At 39.0% G+C, this 17,220-nt stretch overlaps 1 protein-coding gene across 1 annotated transcript in view; it reads left to right on the top strand.

Moving 5' to 3' along the window:
* Window positions 1–17,220, top strand: part of vav2 (vav 2 guanine nucleotide exchange factor) — a 519,520-nt gene that overhangs the window by 479,472 nt on the left and 22,828 nt on the right. The window contains exons 21-26 of the mRNA XM_061877071.1: window positions 4,041–4,054; window positions 4,141–4,159; window positions 6,886–7,013; window positions 11,038–11,109; window positions 11,189–11,250; window positions 13,182–13,298. Of these exons, the coding sequence (XP_061733055.1) occupies window positions 4,041–4,054; window positions 4,141–4,159; window positions 6,886–7,013; window positions 11,038–11,109; window positions 11,189–11,250; window positions 13,182–13,298 (412 nt within the window). The remainder of the gene's footprint in view (window positions 1–4,040; window positions 4,055–4,140; window positions 4,160–6,885; window positions 7,014–11,037; window positions 11,110–11,188; window positions 11,251–13,181; window positions 13,299–17,220) is intronic.

Raw genomic sequence — 17,220 nt, 5'->3', positions numbered from 1 at the left:
AACACCATCTTTCAAAATGATCGCTGCATAATACACTGTACTTCGTCTGTGGGGTCCAATCCAATGGAGCTCCTCACATCTGAACATTGTTTACAGTCATGGCCACCAGCAGCAAGAGCGATTCAGACCGAGAAAGCGACGATGAAAGATTCGTGGATGAGGAAAGTGAGAGTGAAGGACTAGAAAAAAGAAAAAAAAGACTATACAGTGGGAGTGATTCAGATGTTATTAGACACATTTAGTAGGATAATTTAGAAATATCCCTTATCTGCTTATTGTGTTACTAGTGTTTTAGTGAGATTATATGGTCGTACCTGTTGGCCCCGGACCTTTCTTCAGCACCAGTCGACGGGTGGTGGCGATGCCCATCTCTGCCCTTCGCAAGGGGCCCTCTTCGAAACACGATCTTTTGAGATGATCGCTGCATAATACACTGTACTTTGTGTGTGTGTGGTCCAATCCAAATCCAACCGTGTTCGCTTGACATCTCTGTTCCATAGTAAAGCTTCACCGTCATCTTTCAGGAATGTAAACAATGAAACACCGGCTGTGTTTGTGTTGCTAAAGGCGGCCGCAATACACCGCTTCCCACCGACAGCTTTCTTCTTTGACGTCTCCATTATTCATTGAACAAATTGCAAAAGATTCAGCAACTCAGATGTCCAGGATACTGTGGAATTATGCGATAAAAACAGACGATTTATAGCTGTGAACGGTGCTAGACCAAAATGTCCTCTACAATGCGTGACGTCATCATACCGCGACGTTTTAGCAGCATACTTCAACGCGAAATTTAAAATTGTAATTTAGTAAACTAAAAAGGCCGTATTGGCATGTGTTGCAATGTTAATATTTCATCATTGATATATAAACTATCAGACTGCGTGGTCGCTAGTAGTGGCTTTCAGTAGGCCTTTAAATATTGTCTAATTATGCGAAAATATATTATCAATTTGTACTCATTGCAGATTATGTTAACTTAAATTGTGTCTAATTATGCAAAAATATATGATCCAACATTCAAACTGTTTTTTAAATAGAAATATAATACTAATAATAATGATTTCAAAGCAAGTTATGCATCAAATTGTGCAATGTAAAAGTAGCAATAGATTTCATGGTAAAATTGTGACATTTACTGTGGTTTTTACAGCATTTTTCTCTAAATGAATAAAAAAAACAATACTTTTTTTTACTGTAATAAAGTGTGGTGCCATTTTGGATTTTACAGTAATATACCAAAAAAAGTACAGTTGATTTGCGGTCACAAAAACAAACAAAAACTGGCAGCTTAGGGCCCCCCACTTTATTTTATTCGGCCCTCGAAAGCCTGGAGATAATATGCATCAATAAAATATTGTAACTTTTCTCACTAAATGTATTTTTTCTTTCTATTTTGGGAGAATAAAAATATTTGTACTCCTTGCAGATTTTGTTGACTTAAATATTGTCTAATTATGCAAAAATATACTATTAATTTGTACTAATTGCAGATTATGTTAACTTAAATTGTGTCTAATTATGCAAAAATATATGATCCAACATTCAAACCGATCTTTAAACAGAAATAAAGTACTACAAATAATGATTTCAAAGCAAGTTATGCATCAATGTAAAAGTAGCAATAGATTTCATGGTAAAATTGTGACATTTACTGTGTTTTTTACAGCATTTTTCTCTAAATGAAAACAAAAAAACAATACTTTTTTTACTGTAATAAAGTGTGGTGGCATTTTGGCTTTTACAGTAATATACCGAAAAATGTACAGTTGATTTGCGGTCAAAAAACAAACAAAATTTGGCAGCTTAGGGCCCGCCACTTTGTTTTATTTGGCCCTCGAAAGCCTGGAATTAATATGCATCAATAAAGTATTGTAACTTTTCTCACTAAATGCATTTTTTCTTTCTATTTTGGGAGAAAAAAATATTTATACTATCTTTGTAGATTTTGTTGACTTAAATATTGTCTAATTATGCAAAAATATATTATCAATTTGTACTGATTGCAGATTATGTTAACTTAAATTGTGTATAATTATGCAAAAATATATGATCCAACATTCAAACCGATTTTTTAAATAGAAATAAATACTAATAATGATTATTTCAAAGCAAGTTATGCATCAATGTAAAAGTAGCAATAGATCTCATGGTAAAATTGTGACATTTACTGTGGTTTTTACAGCATTTTTCTCTAAATGAAAACAAAAAAACAATACTTTTTTTACTGTAATAAAGTGTGGTGGCATTTTGGCTTTTACAGTAATATACCGAAAAATGTACAGTTGATTTGCGGTCAAAAAACAAACAAAATTTGGCAGCTTAGGGCCCGCCACTTTGTTTTATTTGGCCCTCGAAAGCCTGGAATTAATATGCATCAATAAAGTATTGTAACTTTTCTCACTAAATGCATTTTTTCTTTCTATTTTGGGAGAAAAAAATATTTATACTATCTTTGTAGATTTTGTTGACTTAAATATTGTCTAATTATGCAAAAATATATTATCAATTTGTACTGATTGCAGATTATGTTAACTTAAATTGTGTATAATTATGCAAAAATATATGATCCAACATTCAAACCGATTTTTTAAATAGAAATAAATACTAATAATGATTATTTCAAAGCAAGTTATGCATCAATGTAAAAGTAGCAATAGATTTCATGGTAAAATTGTGACATTTACTGTGGTTTTTACAGCATTTTTCTCTAAATGAAAACAAAAAACAATACTTTTTTTTACTGTATTAAAGTGCGGTGCCATTTTGGATTTTACAGTAATATACCAAAAAATGTACAATTGATTTGCGGTCACAAAAACAAACAAAAACTGGCAGCTCAGGGCCCGCCACTTTATTTTATTTGGCCCTCGAAAGCTTGGAAATAATATGCATCAATAAATTATTGTAACTTTTCTCACTAAATGTATTTTTTCTTTCTATTTTGGGAGCAAAAAATATGTGTACTCCTTGCAGATTTTGTTGACTTAAGTATTGTCTAATTATGCAAAAATTATGCAAAAAAAAAAGCAAGTTATGCATCAAATTCTGCAATGTAAAAGTAGCAATAGATTTCATTGTAAAATTGTGACATTTACTGTGGTTTTTACAGCATTTTTCTCTAAATTAGAACAATACTTTTGTTACTGTAATAAAGTGTGGTGCCATTTTGGCTTTTACAGTAATATACCGAAAAATGTACAGTTGATATGCGGAACCCATGGCTCGGTTGGTAGAGCGGCCATGCCAGCAACTTGAGGGTTGCAGGTTCGATCCCAGCTTCCGCCGTCCTAGTCACTGCCGTTGTGTCCTTGGGCAAGACACTTTACCCACCTGCTCCCAGTGCCACCCACACTGGTTTAAATGTAACTTAGATATTGGGTTTCACTATGTAAAAGCGCTTTGAGTCACTAGAGAAAAGCGCTATATAAATATAATTCACTTCACTTCACAACCCCCCCCCCCCCCAAAAAAAGAAAAAAAAAACTGGCAGCTCAGGTGCCCAAATTGTACTGTAAAATTGCATTTTTTTTTCATTCACCGTAAAACAACATAAGTGCATTTTACAGTAAAAATCAGGCATTTGAGGTGCCTTTTTTTTTTTTTAATATATATTTTTTTTACCATAAAAACAGAAGTACTCTTTTTCCATTTACAGTAATATACACTACATTTTAGGTGAAATTATTGCAATTTACCATATTTTTTGCACATTTTAGTTAAAAAAAAATCTACGAATAAAATGCAAATTAATGTTTTTGTTTTTTTTGACCAACAAGTATGTGCTCCAATCACTCTATCACAAAAAAAAGATTTGTAGAAATGATTTGAAACTCAAGTCAGTCATGACATTACGTTTTTTACAAGTCTATGTTGACTTTTGACCACGACTGTAACAATTATTTGAGAGACAGCTCTCATCATAGAACACCCTTAAGTTGAGGTAGCAATGTGCCATGTTTTACTTCTTGTGCAAACAAAAAAACAACACATTAAATGAGCTGTTTCTGACTGTCTCAATCTCTCATGTCTCGTTCCAGATCCCCATGACTTGGTGAGTATTTTGTGCATTTGCAATCATCCACATTAATCACCACCTGGAATCATCCTAATGATGCTCTATTTGCTCCTCATCTCCAGGAACCTGGCATGTCTTCAGGTAATTCGAAATCCTTCTTCAGTATGATTGCATACAGTAGGAAGTTTCTATTTCACAACACAGCACAGCTCTCTGCTGCCATCTAGTGGAAAAAACTGCTCCCTTCCCCTAACGCAACCTGATGAGCTCAGTTTCTGACCTCCTATTTTCCCTCATATTCAAGCATGCAGGATAGAATTGATTTTATGTTTACAAGGAAAACTGACAAAATAAAAACCCCGTTTCCATATGAGTTGGGAAATTGTGTTAGATGTAAACATAAACGGAATACAATGATTTGCAAATCCTTTTCAACCCATATTCAGTTGAATATGCTACAAATTTGATGTTTAAACTGATAAAAAAATGTTTTTTTTTCCAAATAATCATTAACTTTAGAATTTGATGCCAGCAACACGTGACAAAAAAATTGGGAAAGGTGGCGATAAATACTGATAAAGTTAAACACTTATTTGGAACAAAGTGTTCTGTGGTTTGACGAGTCCACATTTCAAATTGCAAGTTAAAGCTTAACTATGCAAAGCAAAAGCCATTTATCAACAACATCCAGAAACGCCGCCGGCTTCTTTGCGCCCGACATCATCTAAGATGGACTGATGCAAAGTGGAAAAGTGTTCTGTGGTCTGACGAGTCCACATTCAGCACGTGTTACAACAGCGTGGCTTTGAAAAGAAAGAGTGCGGGTACTTTCCTGGCCCGCCTGCAGTCGAAAATGTGTGGCGCATTATGAAGCGTAAAATACGACAGCGGAGACCCCGGACTGTTGAACGATTGAAGCTCTACATAAAACAAGAATGGGAAAGAATTCCACTTTCAAAGCTTCAACAATTAGTTTCCTCAGTTCCCAAACGTGTATTGCGTGTTGTTAAAAGAAAAGGTGATGTAACACAGTGGCGAACATGCCCTTTCCCAACTACTTTGGCACGTGTTGCAGCCATGAAATTCTAAGTTAATTATTATTTGCTTTCTTTGCCTTCTTTTTTCAACCTGTGGAACTGTGTGGACTCAAATGGGATTTTGTGACCTCAAGAATTTGCAAAAAAGCCTCACCAAACATGAGAGGTCGGACGCTCATTTTCAAAGCTACAAACCCTGTTTCCATATGAGTTGGGATGTTGTGTTAGATGTAAATATAAACGGAATACAATGATTTGCAAATCATTTTCAACCCATATTCAGTTGAATATGCTACAAAGACAACATATTTGATGTTCAAACTCATAAACATTTTTTTGGGGCAAATAATCATTAACTTTAGAATTTGATGCCAGCAACACGTGACAAAGAAGTTGGGAAAAGTGGCTATAAATACTGATAAAGTTGAGGAATGCTCATCAAACACTTATTTGGAACATCCCACAGGTGTGCAGGCTAATTGGGAACAGGTGGGTGCCATGATTGGGTATAAAAACAGCTTCCCAAAAAATGCTCAGTCTTTCACAAGAAAGGATGGGGCGAGGTACACCCCTTTGTCCACAACTGCGTGAGCAAATAGTCAAACAGTTTAAGAACAACCTTTCTCAAAGTGCAATTGCAAGAAATTTAGGGATTTCAACATCTACGGTCCATAATATCATCAAAAGGTTCAGAGAATCTGGAGAAATCACTCCACGTAAGCGGCATGGCCGGAAACCAACATTGAATGACCGTGACCTTCGATCCCGCAAAACGGCACTGTATGAAAAACCGACATCAATCTCTAAAGGATATCACCACATTGGCTCAGGAACACTTCAGAAAACCACTGTCACTAAATACAGTTCTTCACTACATCTGTAAGTGCAAGTTAAAGCTCTACTATGCAAAGCGAAAGCCATTTGTCAACAACATTCAGAAACGCCGCCGGCTTCTCTGGGCCCGAGATCATATAAGATGGACTGATGCAAAGTGGAAAAGTGTAGTGTGGTCTGATGAGTCCACATTTCAAATTGTTTTTGGAAATATTCGACGTCCTGTCATCTGGACCAAAGAGGAAGCGAATCATCCAGACTGTTATCGACGCAAAGTTGAAAAGCCAGCATCTGTGATGGTATGGGGGTGCATTAGTGCCCAAGGCATGGGTAACTTACACATCTGTGAAGGCACCATTAATGCTGAAAGGTACATACAGGTTTTGGAACAACATATGCTGCCATCTAAGCGCCGTCTTTTTCATGGACGCCCCTGCTTATTTCAGCAAGACAACGCCAAGCCACATTCAGCACATGTTACAACAGCGTGGCTTTCAAAAAAATAGTGAGGGTACTCTACTGGCCCGCCTGTAGTCCAGACCTGTCTCCCATCAAAAATGTGTGGCGCATTATGAAGCGTAAAATACGACAGCGGAGACCCCGGACTGTTGAAGGACTGAAGCTCTACGTAAAACAAGAATGGGAAAGAATTCCACTTTCAAAGCTTCAACAATTATTTTCCTCAGTTCCCAAACGTTTATTGAGTGTTGTTAAAAGAAAAGGTGATGTAACACAGTGGTGAACATGCCCTTTCCCAACTACTTTGGCACGTGTTGCAGCCATTTGCAAAAAAAAAATTAAGTTTATTAGTTTGAACATCAAATATCTTGTCTTTGTAGCATATTCAACTGAATATGGGTTGAAAAGGATTTGCAAATCATTGTATTCCGTTTATATTTACATCTAACACAATTTCCCAACTCATACATCCAGCAATGTGTTTTTGTGAATGCTTTATTCTGAACATGAAAACACGAGTGCATGTTTGGTGTGCAGGTCCCAAGATGGTAGCAGTGAGAAACTACCACGGCACACCGACACCGCCAGGAAAGATGCCTCTCTCCTTTCAAACAGGAGACTATATTGAGCTGCTGAAAGGAGACCCTGACACGTCATGGTGGGAGGTGATAATCATCACTAATCCATCCATCCATTTTTTTACCGCTTATCCCCTCTGGGGTCTGGTGCTTATTTCAGCTACAATCGGGCGGAAGGCGGGGTACACCCCTGGCCAAGTCGCCACCTCATCACAGGGCCAACACAGATAGACAGACAACATTCACACACTAGGGACCATTTAATGTTTCAATTCCAGTCCCAAAACAAATGTTTATAAAGAATAGTAATAAATGATAAGATGGCCACCTTTTGTACTTTGCTACTACTCACCTTCGTAATGAAAGTGCTGACACTCACAACTTCCTTTGGCCCCACACTGGGTTATTTTGCAGCCGTAAGTAGTAAAACAAATGCACACAGACAGGTTCATCCATCCATCCATTTTCTACCGCTTATTCCCTTTGGAGTCGCGGGGGGTGCTGGTGCCTATCTCGGCTAAAATCGGGCGGAAGGCGGGGTACACCCTGGACAAGTCGCCACCTCAGCACAGGGCCAACACAGATAGACAGACAACATTCACACTCACATTCACACACTAGGGACCATTTAGTGTTTCAATTCCAGTCCCAAAACTAATTTTTATAGAGAATAATAATAGATGATAAGATGGACACCTTTTGTACTTTGCTACTACTCACCTTTTTATCACAGTGCTGACACTCACAACTTCCTTTGGCCCCACACTGGGTTATTTTGCAGCCGTAAATAGTAAAACAAATGCACCGAGACAGGTCCATCCGTGCATTTAATTTTCTACCGCTTGTTACCGTTCAGGGTCACGGGGGTGCTGGATTCTATATTAGTTGCATTCGGGCGGAAGGTGGTGTACACCCTGGACAAGTCGCCACCTCATCACAGGGCCAACACAGATAAACAGACAACATTTACACTCACATTCACACACTAGGGACCATTTAGTGTTTCAATTCCAGTCCCAAAACTATTTTTTTATAGAGAATAGTAATAAATGATAAGATGGCCACCTTTGTACTTTGCTACTACTCACCTTCGTAATCAAAGTGCTGACACTCACAACTTCCTTTGGCCCCACACTGGGTTATTTTGCAGCCGTAAATAATAAAACAAATGCACACAGACAGGTTCATTCATCCAACCATGTTCTACCGCTTATTCCCTTTGGGGTCGCGGGGGGTGCTGGTGCCTATCTCGGCTAAAATCGGGCGGAAGGCGGGGTACACCCTGGACAAGTCGCCACCTCAGCACAGGGCCAACACAGATAGACAGACAACATTCACACTCACATTCACACACTAGGGACCATTTAGTGTTTCAATTCCAGTCCCAAAACTAATTTTTATAGAGAATAATAATAGATGATAAGATGGACACCTTTTGTACTTTGCTACTACTCACCTTTTTATCACAGTGCTGACACTCACAACTTCCTTTGGCCCCACACTGGGTTATTTTGCAGCCGTAAATAGTAAAACAAATGCACCGAGACAGGTCCATCCGTGCATTTAATTTTCTACCGCTTGTTACCGTTCAGGGTCACGGGGGTGCTGGATTCTATATTAGTTGCATTCGGGCGGAAGGTGGTGTACACCCTGGACAAGTCGCCACCTCATCACAGGGCCAACACAGATAAACAGACAACATTCGCACTCACATTCACACACAAGGGACCATTTAGTGTTTCAATTCCAGTCCCAAAACTAATTTATATAGAGAATAGTAATAGATGATAAGATGGACACCTTTGTACTTTGCTACTACTCACCTTCATAATAAAAGTGCTGACACTCACAACTTCCTTTGGCCCCACACTGGGTTATTTTGCAGCCGTAAATAGTAAAACAAATGCACAGAGACAGGTTCATCCATCCAGCCATTTTCTACCGCTTATTCCCTTTGGAGTCGCGGGGGGTGCTGGTGCCTATCTCAGCTAAAATTGGGCGGGAGGCGGTGTACACCCTGGACAAGTCGCCACCTCATCACAGGGCCAACACAGGTAGACAGACAACATTCACTCACTAGGGACCATTTAGTGTTTCAATTCCAGTCCCAAAACTAATTTTTATAGAGAATAATAATAGATGATGAAATGGACACCTTTGTACTTTGCTACTACTCACCTTCGTAATCAAAGTGCTGACACTCACAACTTCCTTTGGCCCCACACTGGTTTATTTTGCAGCCGTAAATAGTAAAACAAATGCACAGAGACTGTCCCAAAGCCTATCTACCCAACACTAGGAGTTCCGCAGTGCTTGATCCATGCTCCCAACACCAATAGAAGAGACGGACAAAAAATTGTGTTCATCATTCTGTGTGTTTTTCTACGGACAAATAAAATATATAAATCAATCAATCAAAGTTTTCGTATATAGCCCTAAATCATGAGTGTCTCAGAGGGCTGCACAAGCCACAACGACATCCTTGGCTCATATCCCACATACAAAAAAAAGTGCCTACCTCTTTAGGACCACCCTTTCTAGATATATAACGATTTGTATTTACAACATTAATAATATATACAAACTATGCAAATATGAAAAAAGTAAGCTTTTAGTTATTTATTTTTTTAATCAGTTTTTAAATCTTCATTATTTACTTTAAGTTATTACAGTATGTCTTACACACACTTTTCATTACATATGTTGGCCAGAGGGGGTGCAGTTAATTTTTTTTACTCATACTTGTTATTTCATATGTTGACCAGAGGTGGAGCACTTTTAAAACCGACACAGTCAATTTGAAAAATCCCTCCTTTTTGGTACCACCCTTATTTTGATAGATTTCACCACCAGGGGGTGCAAATGAGACATCCTCTATTAGATGCAATGTTATTGGGACTATGATTTATGTCCTATCTTGTTCACCGGTCCTCATATTGACAGATTTTTTCCTTGTTGATGTCTCAAGAAGGCTAGGAATACAAGAACACACACACACACACAAACACACACATTATAAATAATTCCCAGGATGGAATCAGTCTATGTCGTCCCAACTTTGAAAAAAACCACCATCCGTTCTACACAAAGTCGTTTGGGCTCTCAATTTCTCCGAATGATACTGTCAGGTTTGGAATAAGGAGTGGACTCAGATGCAGAAATGAGGTTCTAATAAAGCTTTTATTTTGAAAAACTCTTAAACCTCCAGAGCCAGATTAATACACATTTAATGAATAAACAAAACTGTCAGCGGAAAAAGTCCCAAAAAGGGATTAACCGAAAATCACTCCTAAAAATGAAGAAAATACTAACAAAAAGACAAACTATAATTAGTGTCGTATCTATGAAAAATATAACATAAAACGCTCCAACAGGAGGAAGAACAAAACTGGCTATAAATATTTCTACTCTAATAAAGATAAACAAAAAACACTCAAAAACTTTGAGGAAGAAAAGGTATTTCTAAAAAATCAAAAATCACCAATTTGATTGAACAAAGGCTAGATTAACAAAGGTTGCTCTAAGGAGGAGAAAAAGTGAAATTCTAAACTACAGCATGGGATTCTTCGTTCCAAGGAAGTAGACGTGGGAAGAGGCAAGGCATGGACACCAACATGAACATGAACATGGACTCAAGACTGTAACGAAAGATCGAGACGATCTGACACAGAATAAGGGGAGGCATGAGCTTATATGGAACATGAGGGTAATGGGAAACAGGTGGAAACAATCAAGGGGTCAGGGATGATGTCAGACTGGTGACACAAGATGAAACAAAATAAAACATGCAAATCACAAGACAGAAAAAACCAAGACAAGACTTTGTGACGGATACACGGGCAAACTGCATAGCTTGTGACGTTTGGGCTGTACGATAAAAACAGAGCGAACGTTCCGTAGAAAACCGAATCATATGAAAAGTGGGGCATTCGAAAACAGATGTACCACCATATATTTATTGTTATATTTCTATAAAGCATAAAATATATGTTTACTGAAACAACGTAACTTGAATATGACAAATGTCATAGGCAATATGTATCAAATCTGATGAATTAGGTCGTTAATTGTTCTTACTCAAAACATTAAGACAGCAATATTTGTCTTTCAGGGAAGGTTACTACAAACACAAAAAAGTGGCTTCTTCCCCAGTTCCTGCGTTAAACCGTACTTAGACCCAAAGGTAAGTCAACCATGCCCAGCAACTCTTATTTTGTTCTATTCAAAATGACTATTGTGAGATTGTGTTCTGTTTGTGACAGCCCTTCCAGTCGTTATCCAGCCGGCAGTCATCGAGGGATGCAGACTACTACGGATATCCTTGGTAGGACCCTTGACTTTGTTTGTTTTCTACCAGCTTGTCCTAGCTGACCGGGCACGGTATGTTGACTTTAGTCTAGACCTGGGCAAATTGAGGCCGGGGGGCCAAATAGGATAGGATAGGATAGGATAGGATAGGATAGGTCTTTATTGTCATTGCACAAGTACAACGAAAATTGGTTTCAGCACAAACCTGTTCAAGATTAGACAAACAAACAGTGCACAGGGTTACAAAACAAGAACACCCAGTAAAAGATGTGAAAAAGGTAAACACTGGGGAAGGATGGGTAAAAAAATAGAATCCAGACTGGGCTTCTAAGGGGGTCCCAGTTCAGAGTGAGAAAAAAACCCCATAACAAAGCACATATACATATTACAACATACATCTCGAGATATCTAGCTACAGAGGGTAGGTAGTTCAAGGTCATGGTGGTAGGTCGCAGCTCTCAGGCGCTGACCATCCATTCATCACCCCCACGGGATTTGCGTCGAGGGCGTTGGGTTGGGGGACAGGGGTGTGTATGTGTGGCGTTTATTTTTTTTATGTGTGTCTGTTCCACGGCCTCGATATATTGTGCCATGTCGTCCAAAGTCAACAACAGGTGTGTGTCCATGAGAGACAAGAAGGGAGTTTGTTGTGTCTTCGCTGCGCTGTCCTTCGGGAGAGTCTCGAAGCCAGGGAAACCATCCAAGTTAGAATGATTTGTATGCGAGTGAAAATAAAATTTGCTTTTCACTCTAAATTGTCTATGACTGGTCCTCAAACGTGCGGGGTAGACAGTCCGATGTAATCCACAGTTCTTCCCGCATCCTCCAATCATTTGTGGCAGCTTTGGGGTACTTTGAAGACTGCCAGCAACTTCCAATTTGCGGACAAACCAGAGCAACGCTTACTCCAATCAGCAGATGTCCGAATAGGTAGATATCTTCACGTCCTCGACAGAAAAGGGTCGCCAGGCACGCCGCACTCCTTCTTCTCCCAAGAGTCTGTCCTGTGTCCGGCAATAACCGCTTCGTCACGACAGCAGGTTCCCCCAAACCCAAGATCTTGTCAATTTTGTTGAGGCCAGTTATATAGTTCCATTTTTTAGATTTGGAGAGCAGTGCAAAAAAGAGGCAACAAGAGAGTTAAGACAAGACAAAACAAAGAAGCAAGCAGGAGAGATAAGGGAGAGGAAAGGGGAGCGTCCACCCTGGATGAGTGCCAGGGAGAAATGCGGCCCGTTAAGTTTTTCAATCTGGCCCACCGGACATTCCCTAATCATTTTCTTAGATCTTTAAGATAGGAAAGTGTAGCTGCCATTATGATGTGGAGTGTTTTCAAATGACTGTGAGTCTTGAACTATACAAAATAGTTTAATAGATGTCATCAGTGTTTCAACCTGACAGTTGTAAAAATATGATATGGCTCTCACGGAAATATACTTTAAAATATTTGGCCTCCATGACTCTCTCAGTCAAAAAGGCTACCGACCCCCGCTCTAACATCAAATCTGTTTAGCAGTATCTTATCAGACAGAAAATAAACAAATATCAGCCTTATTTGAGATATTCAATCTTAGATTTAATTTTTTGCAGTGTGCGGGAAGAGGACTATTATAACCACTGCCTGGATAAATGTGGCCTTTTTACATTTCAAGTGTCATCTTTTTAATGGATTTCATTGATGTTCACAAGTCAAAACTCCATGTTTCATTATTTTCCCCGCAGCCAAAAAAAGGTTTCCATGCAAAATCCGCCTCATTAGTCAATGAATCGCCTGAGCCTGCTTTCATTCACGACGTACTCCCGTCTCTCCTTCAAAAGCATCGGAAAACACGAAAGTGCTAAAGTACAACAGGCCCCTCACTGCGGTTATGTGAGGTTCAGGAGCCGTCATGGCCGTTCCACACAATTATTTCCTATCCGCATTCACACCCCGCTCCTGTTTTATAGGTTTGCAGGGAACATGGAGCGCCAGCAGGCTGACAACCTCTTAAAATCCCACAGTAGCGGCACCTACCTCATCAGAGAGAGGACGGCTGAAGCGGAGAGGTTCGCCATCAGCATCAAGTGAGTTTGCAGGATTTCGTGCGGAGAGAGTCTCAGTTCAAGGCCTACTGAAATGAGATTTTCTTATTTAAACGGGGACAGCAGGTCCATTCTATGGATCATTTCGCAATATTACCATATTTTTGCTGATTTAATAGAGAACATCGACAATAAAGTTCGCAACTTTTGGTCGCTAATAACAAAGCCTTGCCTGTACCAGAAGTAGCAGACGATGTGCGCGTGACGTCACGGGTTGTGGAGCTCCTCACATCTGAACATTGTTTACAATCATGGCCACCAGCAGCGAGAGCGATTCGGATCGAGAAAGCGACGATTTCCCCATTAATTTGAGCAAAGGATGAAAGATTTGTGGATGAGGAAAGTTAGAGTGAAGCACTACAAAAAGGAAAAAAAAGGCGACGGCAATGGGAGCGATTCAGATGTTATTAGACACATTTAGTAGGATAAGTCTAGAAAATCCCTTATCTGATTATTATGTTAGTAGTGTTTTAATGGACATGCCCTAAACACCTCCCTAGGGAGGCGTTCGGGTGGCATCATGACCAGATGCCCAAGCCACCTCATCTGGCTCCTCTCGATGTGGAGGAGCAGCGGCTTTACTTTGAGTTCCTCCCGGATGGCAGAGCTTCTCAACCTATCTTTAAGGGAGAGTCCCTCCACCCGGCGGAGGAAACTCATTTCGGCCGCTTGTACCCGTGATCTTATCCTTTCGGTCATGACCCAAAGCTCATGACCATAGTTGAGGATGAGAACGTAGATCGATCGGTAAATTGAGAGCTTTGCCTTCCCCACAACGGATCGATACAACGGTAGGAGGCCACGGGGAAGACCCAGGACACGTTGGGAAGACTATGTCTCCCGGCTGGCCTGGGAACGCCTTGGGATCCCCCGGGAAGAGCTAGATGAAGTGGCTGGAGAGAGGGAAGTCCGGGCTTCCCTGCTTATCCTGCTGCCCCCGCGACCCGACCACGGATAAGCGGAAAATGATGGATGGATGGATGGATAGTGTTTTACTGAGATTATAAAGTCATACCTGAAAGTCGGAGGTGTTTGGTGACCGCCAGTGTCTCTGATGGAAGCCATGGAGGAGCCAAGAAAGACACATCTGCCTATTTGACAGCTGCTGCAGGAAGAACGACACAAGCTCCGCTCATGTCTCTGGTAAGAGCCAACTTATTACCACATTTTCTCACCAAAACCTGCCGGTTGACATCCATCCATCCATTTTCTACCGCTTATTCCCTTTTGGGGTCGCGGCGCCTATCTCAGCTACAATCGGGCGGAAGGCGGGGTACACCCTGTACAAGTCGCCACCTCATCGCAGGGCCAACACAGATAGACAGACAACATTCACACTCACATTCACACAGATAGGTTGATTGGCAACACTAAATTGGCCGGTTGACATGTGGTAGAGAAACATGTTCGCTTGACCGTTATGTTCAATATTAAAGCTTCACAACAAACAAAGAAACATCGGCTGTTTTTTGTTTGCTAAAGGCAGTTGCAATCCACCGCTTTCCACCAACAGCATTCTTCTTTGACGTCTCCATTATTAATTGAACAAATTGCAAAATATTCAGCAACACAGATGTCCAGAATACTGTGTAATTATGCGATTAAATCGGACGACTTTTAGCCGTGAGTGGTGCTGGGATAAAATGTCCGCTCCAACCAATAACGTCACAAGCACACCTCAACATAAGCGCCATCATTCCGCGACGTTTTCAACAGGAAATTTCGCGGGAAAGTTAAAATTGCAATTTAGTAAACTAAAGCGGCCGTATTGGCATGTGTTGCAATGTTAATATTTCATCATTGATATATAAACTATCAGACTGCGTGGTCGCTAGTAGTGGCTTTCAGTAGGCCTTTAACATTTCTTTAGAAATAGAAACTGTTGAAGGAAGTATTTGCTCCACCTTGTGGTTGCACCTAATAAGTGATAAACATGGAAGAGGCACTACAAAAGAGGAACAATAAATGGTAAATATGTCATACTTGTATAGCGCTTTTCTACCTTCAAGGTACTCAAAGCGCTTTGACACTACTTCCACATTCACCCATTCACACACACATTCACACACTGATGGAGGGAGCTGCCATGCAAGGCGCCAACCAGCACCCATCAGGAGCAAGGGTGAAGTGTCTTGCTCAAGGACAAGTTGGGAGAAGGTGGGAATTGAACCGGGAACCCTTAGGTTGCTGGCACGGCCACTCCTCCAACCGTGCCACGCCATTAGCGGCAACACATACCGTAAGTGTCAATATTAGCTACAATAGCCTACTATCAAAATGACTATGTGTCGAAGCAAATCTTTGTTGACAGAAATCATGAAATATAATATTTATTTTACAAATTTTTAGTTTTACTTGTGCTGCTAACTATAGTCCTTATATGAGGGGAGCCTCTATTATAAGTTACTAATCATGGCTTCCTTGGCAGCAAATAAAGTATATTCCATCCATCCTTTTTTTACCGCTGTATATTCCTTTCAAATATCGTTATCACTGGAGTAATGGAGAAATAGCTAAAGCACGCGACACATCGAACAAGAGAAAATGGGAGGAGACAAGAGGCTCTGCTTATTTTTTTTTAATTATTTTATTTATTTACATATATATACACATACATTTATTTATAAATGTATGTGTATATGTATATATATATATATGTATATATACATATATAACTGTATATAAATAATAAATAAATGGGTTGTACTTGTATAGCGCTTTTCTACCTTCAAGGTACTCAAAGCGCTTTGACACTACTTCCACATTTACCCATTCACACACACATTCACACACTGATGGAGGGAGCTGCCATGCAAGGCGCTAACCAGCACCCATCAGGAACAAGGGTGAAGTGTCTTGCTCAGGACACAACGGACGTGACGAGGTTGGTTCTAGGTGGGATTTGAACCAGTGACCCTCGGGTTGCGCACGGACACTCTCACACTGCGCCACGCCGTCCCATATATATATATATATATATATATATATATATATATATATATATATATATATATATATATATATATATATACATACATATATAACTGTATATATATATATATATATATATATATATGCATTTATATATGTATATATATATATATATATATAATTGTATATATATATATATATATATATATATATATGCATTTATATACGTATATATATATAACTGTATATATATATATATATATATGCATTTATATATGTATATATATATATATATATATATATATATATATATATATATATACAGTTATATATGTATGTGTGTGTATATATATATACACATATATATATACATATATATATGTACATATATAATGAATAAAAAACATATATTTACACACACACACACACATACATATATATATATATATATATATATATATATATATATATATATATATATATTTATATATATATATATATTGGTACAGTCCAAAAGATTGGACTTGCCTTGTGTTTTCTTTATTTTTATGACTATTTACATTGTCGATTGTCACTTAAGGCAGTGGTCCCCAACCACCAGGCCGCAGAAGAATTTTTTATTCATTTTTATGAAAAAAAAAAAGAAAAGAAAAAATATATATTTTTTTTATTAAATCAACATAAAAAACACAATATGCACTTACAATTAGTGCACCAACCACAAAAAAAACCCCTTTTTCATGACAAAAACGTCCCTTTTTCATTACAAAGAAAAAAAAAAAAAAGGACACCCCCTCCCGGGTCGCGGGACATATTTTTAGGCGTTGACCGGTCCGCGGATACAAAAAGGTTGGGGACCACTGACTTAAGGCATCGAAACTATGAATGAACACGTGGAGTTATGTACTTAACAAAAAATGGTAAATTAACTGAAAACTTGTTTTATTTTCTAGTTTCTTCAAAAATAACCACC

The sequence above is a fragment of the Nerophis ophidion genome, linkage group LG17, assembly GCF_033978795.1.
Source record: "Nerophis ophidion isolate RoL-2023_Sa linkage group LG17, RoL_Noph_v1.0, whole genome shotgun sequence".
NCBI lineage: Eukaryota > Metazoa > Chordata > Actinopteri > Syngnathiformes > Syngnathidae > Nerophis > Nerophis ophidion.
This window is presented reverse-complemented; position numbering and strand designations above follow the sequence as displayed.